The sequence below is a fragment of the Phoenix dactylifera genome, chromosome 17, assembly GCF_051530095.1.
Source record: "Phoenix dactylifera cultivar Ajwa chromosome 17, Ajwa_hap1_PhDact_Kaust_v1.1, whole genome shotgun sequence".
Classification (NCBI taxonomy): Eukaryota; Viridiplantae; Streptophyta; class Magnoliopsida; order Arecales; family Arecaceae; genus Phoenix; species Phoenix dactylifera.
The window spans coordinates 11,278,972-11,291,406 of record NC_143206.1 but is presented as its reverse complement, the minus strand read 5'-3'; the positions used below and the strand labels follow the sequence as shown (position 1 = coordinate 11,291,406).

At 35.5% G+C, this 12,435-nt stretch overlaps 1 protein-coding gene across 3 annotated transcripts; it reads left to right on the top strand.

Annotated features, from left to right (window-relative positions):
- Nucleotides 1–687: 687 nt before the first annotated feature.
- OSB3 (organellar single-stranded DNA binding protein 3) lies at nucleotides 688–11,135 on the top strand. Of its 3 annotated transcripts, none has more exons than XM_008801991.6 (11): nucleotides 688–1,316; nucleotides 2,950–3,088; nucleotides 6,081–6,177; nucleotides 8,883–8,971; nucleotides 9,071–9,188; nucleotides 9,313–9,449; nucleotides 9,541–9,715; nucleotides 9,810–9,884; nucleotides 10,269–10,330; nucleotides 10,435–10,635; nucleotides 10,759–11,135. In XM_008801991.6, the coding sequence occupies exons 1-10, from the start codon at nucleotides 919–921 to the stop codon at nucleotides 10,600–10,602; spliced, it is 1,458 nt and encodes a 485-aa protein (XP_008800213.2). In that variant the 5' UTR covers nucleotides 688–918; the 3' UTR covers nucleotides 10,603–10,635; nucleotides 10,759–11,135. The 3 variants fall into 3 exon arrangements, 1 of the variants encoding a protein (XP_008800213.2); XR_605255.6 differs by having other exon boundaries at nucleotides 690–1,316; nucleotides 10,269–10,325; XR_605256.6 differs by having other exon boundaries at nucleotides 731–1,316; nucleotides 10,269–10,325; nucleotides 10,524–10,635.
- Nucleotides 11,136–12,435: the final 1,300 nt, after the last annotated feature.

The window sequence follows — 12,435 nt, the reverse complement described above, 5'->3', positions numbered from 1 at the left end:
GCTGAAGATCATGCATTGTATTTGGCCCTCATCAAGATACTCTAAAGACTCTCACGCTCATTTTACTAGGTTCTTATTGAGGGCCTTTTCTTTCCCAAAAATCTCTTCTCTTGGGGGAGAGCAGCCACCACTATAGGAGAACTCCGCTAAAGTAGGCTCCTTTGTCAGGCTAGTCAAGGGATGGATGCGCGGTCAATAAGCTGTTCTCTTAACATCATATTTATCTACCCTCATCTCATTTGGACTGAGTTCGAGTTCCAAATGCTTTATGCTGAAAATAGACCTCTCCAATCATATTTTAGTAGGTTTGGTGGGAGAGCTCTCTTGTCCGAGCCTAAATCATGTCTCTCTATCTTATTGAGTTATAATGTAAATACAACTTTTTTTTTATTTACTTTCTTTTAGGTAAAAATAATATATTTTTAATTTTCATTTAAAAAAATCAAAAAATGCTTGTACAGTCAAAAAATATATTATAAAAATGAATAGAAAATAACATTATTATTTTATTTCTATGATAACCATTATTTTAACAATTATTTTAATATTTAAAATTTAAAAATTATAATTTTCAGATAAATAATGATTATTATAATTTTTGTAACGGCCGATAATGATTTTGACAGCGGACCATTTTTTATAAAAAATAGCGGTTTATTTAAAACGTTTGTTATACCACCATTTAATACACCAAAAACACATATAAAAATAATTTTTGTTAATAAAACCCAGGCTGTTGTCCGCCGCTGCATCAAAACGCCCTTTCCCGTTCCCATTCCGGCCGAAGCCAACCGAACGCTCCCATCAATCGCCAAGAACTAGGGTTTTTATATACACTCAACTTCCCAACTCCGAAAATCTCTGGGGCTTTAGCTCTCTCCTCTTCTCCTTCTCGGCCTCGATCTCTTCTCCGCCTCCATGAATCTCTCCCGAGCCTTCGCCTCCCTGTTCTCCTCTTCCTCCTTCCAATCCAGAAAGCTATCGATTCGCCCCATCGCAGTTGCCGCCTTTCAATCCTCCGCTCTCTTCTCCACCGACGTCGCCGCCGCCGCACCGGCCAAGCGCAACTATAAGGGGAAGCCGAAACCTAAGCCGGAAAAGGACCCTCTAGGGTTTTCGAATTCCGACTGGAATCCCTCTGGTCACAAGGATCTGCCCAGGCCAACCGAGGTCCCCTATCAGCCCAAGGTTGCCAATTCGGTGCACCTCGTCGGGACTGTCGGCGTGCCTGTCCAGCTCCAGACATTGCCCAACGGCTTGTACGCCGCTGTGTCGGTCCTCGTTCAGGAAAATACTAAGGGTTTGCCACAGCTCTGGTATGCTTAATTTGTTGTTGAGATGTTCCTATTGTTGGTTACGTCTTGAATTCTACTGGAAAAAATGGCTGATTGGTTGCGATGTTTCATGGCTGTCTGCTAGTACATGATTTTTTTTTGTCTACTTGAGATATATCCGATGTTTCTAATTTTTCTGAGCTTCATGGTGGAGATGTTGCCATAATTACCTGACGTTCTTTTACTTTGATTCCTATTACACTCTTAGCTTCATTGATTATGTCTACTCGTTGCGCAGAACTTCAGTAGTTATAAGTAGGGCCATGAGTTGGCTGGAAATGGTTGGTTCCATGAATGTCAAAATTCAAACTTGATAAGCTAATCACTTTCCCATTTGGATTTATTGTTTTTTCATGGCCATTCTGTTGAAATTGATTCGAGTTAGGTTTGATTATTAGATCTAAAATAGATCAGCAAATATCTTCTTGAATAGGTTATTTCTTGAATATATTTATTTCACTTATACTTTTCCACAACATCTTCAATTTTCATCAAGTATCACTTCCAACTTCAAGGAACTTTATAGTGGTGAATCTATTTCATAGCATGAATTTGTATATAAATAATGCTATTCTTGATTTTTCAAGATTCTGACTATCTTTTTTCTTTGAACTTTTGACCCCGTCCTCTCCAGATTCTAGTTCTACTTGTGTTATATTTGATAGTTTAATGTTTTTATCTGTAGAAAATCCATGTATGTCTATATGCATGTAAAGTGTTGTCGGATTATTTATGTAAGTATCCTTGTGAATTTGGCCATATTTTGACTCTATCTAATAGGCTGGCAGTTCTACATTTTGTGGTCCAAATCTATTCATTTTCTTATAATCTGGTTTGATTGTTGGACTTTTGTACCTTTTTATCCCGTTTTATCAGGGAGTGTGAGTATGTTATGTACAGTTTCAAAATGCAAATGGCACTCAGGAGATCCTGTTCTTTGCTTGATTTCTAATGCACAGCTATACGATCTGTTATAGCAACTTCTCTAGGAATATCATGCTGTATTTAATTTCAACAAGTTGATTGAGAATTAGAAAATTGGTATTCTTTGCTTGTTTCTCATTGAGCTATTACTTCACAGTATATATACTAACTTTGTTTCACACGGATATACTGCATCAAAATTTTCTAATTATGCACTTATTTGAATCTTTGAAGAATTAATTCTTTTGATATTTAATTGCTTGGTCATTATGGGAGCATTGGAACTTAGATTATTGTAATTTTCTTTGTTCATGAAGGAAGACAATGCTTTAACTGATTTGTTCTTTTTCCTAAGTCTTTTATTTCCTTTTCTTGCTCCTAGTTTTGCTCAAATGGATAATGACTTTGCCTTAATCTTTAGTATTTGATTATTTTACTATTTTTTACAGCTGATATCATTTCTCCTAAAACTGATATTCTTAATTGGTCATGCATCATTAAGAAATATCAGTGAAAACAGAACATCCATTTTGATTCCCTTCTTAATCTTTGGATTATAGTTTTCAGACAAAAAAAAGAAAACCATCTTAATATGATATTTGTATACCCCATCTCGTCCTCTAACTTTCTGGAACTAGCATAACTTTTATTTACTACATTAAGTTTCACTTCTTGTTTTTGTTTTGTTCAGGATTCCAATTATTTTTCAAGGTGATTTGGCACAATGTGCTGCATGTCATTTGAAGGAAAATGACCTTATCTATGTAATTGGAAAGTTAAGTGGAGATGTACCACCATTCACAATTAAAGATGCTCAAACCAAAATACAGGTATATATTTTTTCCCTTACAGAAGTGCTTGGCTTATCTTTTCACCATTACCCAATTTCCAACATAAACAAACTTTGGCATAGCATATTTTTCACTGAGACTTTTAACCTTGTAATATTGATAATTAGATGGTGCCGCCACTTGGTTGTGGGAAAATATTTGGCTATAGAATATAATGAGAGGCCTTGCTATTTGTCGAAGCAAAAAGCTTTTTGAATTTTTTTATTAATATATGAACAAGGTCTCCTTGGCTTGCTTTTCCATGCCATTTTTTCTATGTGACTGCCTAAATAACTGATTAATTGATATAAGCCTCTCATCTTGACTTTGGGCCAGCAATTTCTAGCTTGATAGTCTGAATAATAATGACCCTCTCGTTTGGTTCACGGGAAAAGAAGGGGGGAAAGTGTGGTCAACGGAAAAGTAATGAGATGCCTTTTGTTTGGTTGGAGTTTGCAAAGGAGAGAGTTGGAAAAGTTGTATTCCCATGGAAAAATGATTCCCACATTTCATGTGAAAGTCTTTCCCATGAGAAACATGGGAAAGTTACTTTTCCATGAACCAGGAATCACTCCATTTTTATTTTTTCCAAAAAGGTTCTTCAGCATTAAAGAGGCATTAAAGACTTAATTTTTATTAAGGATATAATAGGAATTATACATAGCTTTCCCAAGAAAGTGGACGGTCAACCAAACATAAGCAATCTGGAAATCTGTCACTTTTCCATGGCCAACCAAACATGCCAAAAGTACTTTTCCAGGCATCATCTTCCTAGAAATCTGCTTTTCAGGAATCATATTCCTAAGAGGAAAAATGCTTCCCGTCAGTGGAAGGAACAAGCTAGCTTTGAAATATAATGTTATTGATGGATTGAACTCGCTGAACTTGAAGGAACTTGCTCCAAAGCTTGATGGCCTTGTTTGGTCGAGCATGCCTAGATACTTCGTGTACAGAAAAGCAGTGTGATTGATTCTTCAAGAAGTAGAGATCTGAATTTAGAGCTTCTTCTAGTAACCTGAATCCTACTTCCTATTTTATGTAGAAAATTTTTGCTGGATATTCATAGGTCCAGGGTGAATGCTCTAGCAGCTTATACACGAAGCCTTGAGCCTCAAAAAAGAAGGAATATAAAGATAATCAAAATCTGAGGAATAAAATAAAACTTTCATTAATTTATCTTCAACCTTTTGGGGATGAAACCACCCCTACATATATAGAAAATAAACCATAGGAAGCCTAGACTTGATCTAACCATTGATTTAGTTAAGACTTTAAACTAATGACTGAAAGTTATTGGAAAAGGGCTCTTACATCTCTACTTCCCATTAGGGCACTTTGAGGCCATGATAACTTCGTGAACATGAATCCATTTGGTGCATCTAATACATGTAAAATATGTGTTCCATATGCCCTAAATCATTTAAATTATAGGTGAAATGGATGCTGCACCTCAAGTTATGGCACTGAAATTTATGACTAAAATTGAACCCAGACTTTCATAGTTCCTGGAGTTTTGAACTCATCCAATGCTAAGCTATATGACAGTTGGTCTTAAGTTTGATTGAACATTACATAAAAGAAAATATTTAAAGTAGATGAGAAGAGAGAGAAAGAGAGAGGATGTGGGACTCTTCAACTTTAAAAAAAGGTGAGGAGTAATCCACTCAAAACTCTAAGGTTTATTCAACTAAGTGATAAATGTCAAACTTTTACAGCCATTTCATGCTTAAGATAAATCAGGCAAGGAGGAAAAGTCAGAAACTCTATTAAATCTCTGGATACAAATTCATCTAGTTCTACTTGACTTGGTTCAAAAGCAATCTTCAATTACTTTGAATTTATCACCAAACTAATAAAAGCTGCAGCCTCAAATCACAAATAGGAGGACACTCTAGCCCAAATAAGATAATATGACATGTTTTAGTGCCCAAAATTTGATTCCCAGATACGTTCTGTGGCCGATATTTGCCCTCGTAATGTTAGTGTAGGATTATGCCCCTTACATTATTTTGCATTATTTTTGTTGTTTGGATTCTTCTTTGGACCATTTCAAGTGTGTTTGCATTAGTAAATCAAAGACTAGTCTATTCACATATGCAAGCACTTTGAGTTATTGATGCTGTTTATTTGGTGAAGTATTTCTTCAATTGTTGTCGGAGAAGGATGAGTGCATTGTTGTTGCTAGTCCTTCAATTGCAACTGTTGATCTTGGGCGGTGACTTACATCTGATGTTTGCTAAGTAGCATATGAAACTCAAGTTATCCATTCCTTCTAAGAATAGATCAAATACATAGCTGGTTATGTTTTGGACTTTTTTTGCTTGAAAATTGTGCAATATCAATTATTACATCACAACACAAGAATACCTTTAATGTATTTTCTGAGATATTCAAAAAACCTGTTCAAGCAATGTCAGAAGATTAAGATGCTGATAATACATTTTTCTTTAGCTATATTTTCTCTCCATGTGTTTTCATAGAATGTATGGATTATATTTATTGACAAAACACCAATTCATAAATTTTTACATAAACAGTAGTTACTCGAAAAAATATGTAAGCAAACCAGCTAAATGACAAAGTAATATAAAGAGATAATAGGAAACCATCAGATCTATTATGCACAGGCACAGCAATGGGTAATTGTTTTCAAGTGAAACCATTTTCAGAAATTCACTCCTCAATTGTCAATATTTTCTATTCTGAAATTAGATCTGAAAATATATTTTATATGCACAACACAAATCAACTAAACGGTGTCCTTAATTAATATTTAGACTTTTTAGATATACCCTTTTCTTATTAATTACACTAAATAACTGTTAACATGACCTACGGGTCTTGCCAACATATTTGGGGCTGGTGTTGTGAACACATTTTGCTTTTGTTGCTGCTATTACTTGTTTTCTCCTTTTTTTTGCTGTCTTGATTTATTGATGTTAATTTCATTGTATTGATTCTAGAATTGACACCTAAGTTATGATTATTGTAGGTCTTAGCTCATAGCGTAAGTTTTGTGCAAAAAGAATGTCCAGAAAAGGAAGGCCAGAAAGTGTCTGAAAAACATGAGGTGGCTTCAGATGGTTCAGGTTAATTCTGGTTTTATAACTTAAACCTTGTATTTGCTTTTGTTGGTTATATGAAGTTTTAATTTGAATCCATTATTTAATAACATTGGGTTGGTGATGCATGAGTTGGCATACTTTGTGATTTAATCTCATTTGCAATCTTCCTTTGCTTTTCATACAAATTTTGTCCTTTAGCATAACATAACAAGTTCAGAGGAAAACACTTCATATATTGTAATTTAATGGATCCTTGCACCTATCTACACCTTACTAAGAAATTAGTATTCCGGAACCGTCTTTTGTAAAAATCTTGCCTTTTTCATTGTTGTGATTTTCTATTTTCTCTTGAGATGTATATGTATATGTATAATGTATGTACGTAAATATGCATATATGCATGCATGTATAATTATTAAAATGTTTTCAGCTTCCTATCATCACATTTTTCCTAGTTTTTCTCTCCTTTTTAGCTTCCCTTTATAAGGCAGGGGGTCAATAGGTCTTGTATTAAACAAAAAGTTCATCTATAGTGGTGTTTCTCTGGTGATCAGTAATGATGACTGGTGCTAAGGAACTATCAATGGGTCAAAAGGATTTTTACTTGAGTTGTGTGAAGAACCATGCTGATTGCATCTCTCATCCATCAATTAATAAAGTCCATATGGTTTTGACTAAACATGTCTGCTAATTATATTTTCTTTTGCTTACAGAGTTCTCTTTCTGTGATATGTCCATTGATCTTTCTGATTCAAATTTTATGTATTCCCATTCAACAATGTTCTAGTAAATATAACGTCTAGTGCAGGTTCAGACATATGCATTTTTTCTCTTGTTTCTTTGGAATCTGTTTCTCTAGCTTGTCAAGACCATGATTGCTTAATTGAGGGGTTAATGATATGCTGCGTATAAATTTCTTGTGCATGGAGTTATGCATTTTATTTTAAAAGCCATGAAAATGCTTAGTCATTTTTCTGTTTGTTTTTTAACTTTTGACCTCAGCAATGGACACTCACTGGAATGTTTGACATTGGTAAACATCTTTTTTTTTTGGAAACTTACTGCATGGTTATCCTTTTTCTTTTTTTTGGAAGTAGATGATCATGAAGGAGCAAACTTTCTTTTCTTTGCTAGTGCTTACTGTTAGACTCGTTGATGTTCGTGATTTTACTGTAGGTTTGAGACAATTATCAAAGTGAGCAATATTGTTAATGTTAGTGGTCTATATTTTGAAATGAATAGTGTGCCTTCCTGCACAATGGACTTTTGAACTACTAATGTGTGTGTAGCCTGGCTAGCAAAGAATCCTAAAAAAGAGGCCAACCTCAATTTTGCACTCTTTCTCTCTCTTCACTTCTTTCCGCTCCAAACCCCTTCTCTAGTAGCAATTAAAACTTTAGTTACTAGAGCCAAGTGCAACTGCAGGAGAGGAGAAGTGGGTCTCATTAAGGAAATGCTTAGGAAGCAGGATCAGGGAATAATTTTCAGAGAGATTCTGATGTGGGTGTGTCGCCCTAAGTGGAAGTTTCCTGACACTGTGATGAAAAGTGTCCAACAATCTTTTTTTCGCTAACATGCAGTTCCTGTCTCACTTAGGTCATGTTTCTCCATCAAGCTATTGAATCTTTCTCATTTCTTGAATGTAAATGTACTTGCCTCATGAGAGATAGCATATGCCTAAATAAAGGCATTATCTTTTATGGTATAAATCACTACAGTTCTCCCTTGGATCATTAATCCGAACATCACATGTCTATTGCCAGGATAACAGGGAAGCGGGACTTTGTTTGATCTATCCCTGTCCATAATAGACATGGTTTCTTATTAAAAATAATATTGTTATTCAAATTTAAACAAGAGATATACTCATGCCTTTCCATCGACACCCCAGAATAAACCTAGATGTATCTCTATTGGAGATGATGTGAGCATTGTAGCCTACTGAGTCTAAAGGAAAGTGTTCTAGTTAATCATATTATCTTTCAGAAACTACAGTTCCGCTTTCTCGGTATATATGTTACATTTGGAGCAGAAAAAGTTAGATCATTGGTGAGTCATTGCATGATTAACAGGTATCCTTTCTTTTGTGTGACGAATAAAATGAAATCACAGATAGCAGAGTTCTCTTCACTTATTTACCAAATAAAGGTTTTTGTTTCATAAGGTTGGACTCAAGATCATAATGGCTTTACTGTATTCATCACATTATGTCTCTTTTCTCATGATTTTTTTTCTGAATAAGAAATGAGGTTCTGTTTCATCAGAATCATGACTTTTGAATCATATGCTTCTCCAAAAACCTAGTGCAGTCAAGATTCCTTCATATTTAAATATGCCTTCTTTTTGGTGATGACAGCTCTAAAATTTTATGGGTTCTATGGTAAGCCATCTTGTACTACAGTAATGATGTAGAGTTTTAATCTTGAGTTTTGTTCACTATAGTTAACACTTTTTAGTTCTCCCATCTTTATGCCTCGGTCTACATGTTTGCTGCCATCATCTCTTTTCTGTGAAGGTGTAGTAACATTTTTTTGTTATTTTTGTATATCTTCATATGTTGTTGTAATTACTGTTCTATTTTTATGATTGTTTTAATCATCTCCATGAAAATTATTAATGACGTTAGTTGAATATACCTAAAAATATTAGCTCATGACTCTTGACTGACTATTCAAATCTGATTAGTGAGTGATCTCACATGCTCACCAAGTTACTGTTGCTCATTATAGCTGAGCTGGAGGAAAATTCATCTGGCCTGCACTTGTGGAATGACCTTCTTGCAAACCCTCGTGAATGGTGGGATAACAGATCAAATCAGGTTAGTTCCTATTTTTTGTTTCTTTTAATGTCTATTTGCTCATGATGTTGTTGTTTTTTTGTTTTTCAATCATAATTGGCCCTGTAAGTATATGTCTAGAGCCATCCGAAGTCTGCAGCATTTAGACACCAGGAGAGTGGCCAACTACTTTGGATAAATGACTCTACTCCAGAGTGGGTTCTATCAAAATTGGATGGTCTGTCATTCAGAAATAGTGGTAAGTATGTTGTTCTTAAATTTAACTATTCTAGTAGGGAAGCAAGAAATATCTGTCATAGGATAATAAAACCAAGTATATTCTTATTCAATCAAGTCATAATGCTGCATTATGTTTATCTTAGGCAATTTAAAGAAGCCAGAGAGTTTAAGGAAGCCAGAGAGTTTAAAGAAGCCAGAGAGTTCTATGAAATTATGGAGCGATCTTGTTGTCAATCCACAACAGTGGAGGGATAATCGGATGGATAAAGCGAATGGATTGGTAATCATTTCTCTTGTTTTCTTCTCCTTTTGCATTTTTTGGGATGGGATGTGTCATTATCCATAACTGTAAAATCTTTCATGCTGTACAGAAAATTTCCAAGTACCCAGATTTTACGCACAAGGATACTTGGATAGGATTATGGCTTGATCGTGCACCAGATTGGGTATTACCGAAATTGGGTGGCTTAGTGTTCATTGGAAGCAATAATACGGAAAATCAAGAGACAAAAGAAAATGTAGCACAAGCCCAAAATACTGAAAATGGTACCTCTGTAATCTTTTGCGGTTTTACCTATTGAGTTGCATCTTTACATATCTGATTGTTATTAAATTTTGGCAAATGCTGTTGAATTTGCAGGAATTGTTGGTGGGGAAATTCATAAATTTAACAAAGGAAAAAAATCTTCTGCAGTATCCAAAAATAAGAATGACGGTGGGTGGGACAGGATTCTCCTTTTGGTTTGTGCTTGGGTTATCTTGCCATTTCAATATAGCGTACAGATTTTATAAGCATTCTGACCTTTTCCAGAATTTAAATAGTCTACTTTTGCCCATTTTCTTTCTTGAAAGTTTCAAGTATGCCTGGAATAGATCATGCTATGGTATCTATAACCAATCTCAATAGATAATAGTTTTAGTAAAGTACAGTATGTGGAATTATATGGTTTTATTAGTATTCCTTGTCAAAGAGATACAATATTATGTTTTACTGTTGGTTATTTGGTAAAACTCTTGCTTTATTCGCCCTAATGTTTGAATTGGGAAACCATTTACTGCTGCTTTACACTGTTAACACTTTGCAATTTCCCCTGATCAGAGGATTTATGGAGAAGTCTTGTGGATAGTCCAAGCAAATGGTGGGACAACCGATCAAGTAAGGTGAACCCCCATGGCTCCACGAATATCTCTACATCATACCTGATACATCATCTCTGTGCAAAATTAAATATTAACCATCTTTATTTTCTCTGTTTTATGTACAGTTGAAACCGAACTATCCTGATTTTAAACACAAGGATACTGGCAAAGGTTTGTGGCTTGGTTCTTATACACCTCAATGGGTTCTACAAAGGTTGCCTCCATTGAATACTGAGAAAAAAGTTGTTGGCCATAAGAAGGCCACCCTCGGAACAGCTACACTGCCTTCCTGAGCTACACAAGCTGCTGTTTTGACTCTTATTCAGGTTCATGTTCTCTTCCCTGCTTGCTTATCTGAGGCCTTTCTCAAGTCTCGATGAATGTGGGACAGCATTTGTGTTTCCTCAGTAATGACGAGAAAATCTCTATATGCCTTTGCATCCATTCAGGTCCTGATTTGCTCCCGATGCAAGTTGTGCTAACTGCATCCATTTCAAGCTGTGGTGCACGTCACATTCTCCTCAACATAATGAGCATGATCCAAAAGGTTCAATTATCTGGCATAAAGAAGTCTTCTTCTGTTCTAGATTAGAGTTGACATGTACTTATGTTGATATCAGTTATATCAAATATGTCTTGTTACTGAAAGAAGAAAATGGCTGATATCCTTAGTTAGACTTAGACCTCTTTCCCAAGGCAATACCCTACTGTTAGAATAGAGTTCTTGTACCTGTCATTTGTCTTACTCTCCATTTTGAACATTTTTCTCTTGTTTCATGTAATTTGAACATTTGCAAGTTCAACTAGAGCAACTGCCCTTTTATTGTGTGCTGCTGTAAGTGAATGGCGATATGTAACTTCAACTTCAGTATACAGCTTCAATGCTGCAACTTGATCTATGGCCAAAATGACCGTTGCTCGAGTTTGCAGGGACCGAAGGAAGCAGTAAAACATTGATTAGCAAATTTTATGCTTATAGAGTATGAAGTTGCAGCAGCTTCAATTCTTAGCAAATGCTCCATCTGTAAATAAGAACAATTTGAATTGCTGTGACCATAATTTTTGCGATCCTGCAATCTGTAAAACGAAATGCTGGAGTTATTGCTAAAGACCTCTGTGTTAGCCAAAACACCGGATTTGCATCCATATCACAGGTCAGATCCAAGGATTAGAACAGGAGGCAATGGCCATGGCTAACTTGCAACAAATGCCTTTTGATAGGAAGAACTCTTCATGATTCTGTTCCATCAATACCGTCGCTCCACATGACTTGTGGGGATGCTTGGACATTGTTCCAAGCAAATGGCAAGCAAAAATTGCCTCAGCCCTCTTAACAAGTGAGATCTTATGGGTGCAAAATTGTTATCCTTCTATCTTACAATGCACACTACTTGCCTCCTTTCATGCCATTCTTTCCAACAAACAATAGAAAGCAAAAGAAAGTTGAAGAGACTCACATCCAATGAGAAGGCAATAGTTAATTTGTCAAGCCCTTTAGATTCTAAACGGTAGAAGGGGCACTCTAAGATAGAATCTAAGATGAGCAATTCTCCCCAAGCAATGGGTCACTTCGAGCTTAATTTTTGTTTCCATATTTTTGTTTTTTAGAGAGAGAATGCCTAATCCGTTTCTAATTAGACTGAATAAAATAAAGCCACATCCAATCTACTTCTATTCCGTAGACAAAACCCAGTCGACTAGCCTAATTAATGCTTCACATGTTGGTCGCATACTCTTGTACCTTATAGAAAAAAGGGGGACAAATAGAATGGAGAAAAAAAATATGACAACTCTTGAATATATTTTGCTTTTATTTTTTTCATTTTGATCTTTCCTGTTCCACTCTCTTTTAAAATAAAATATGTTTTATTTTCTTTTAATCATGAACTGTGTGGTCTTCTTAGACACTCAAATCAAGTCTGTGACTGGCCTATGGTTTATTGCTGTATTACCACTACCATAATAATGGGGTTAACTTTTTGAGTTTGTGTGACCCATGGTGATCCCTTAAATTAGGAGCCCGAACTTGAACCATTTACCACTACCATAATAATGGGGTTAGCTTTCAAACAAGAGCGTGGTTCATATAGTAGGACAATTTTACGGCCCAATTATGCTTGCCCTTC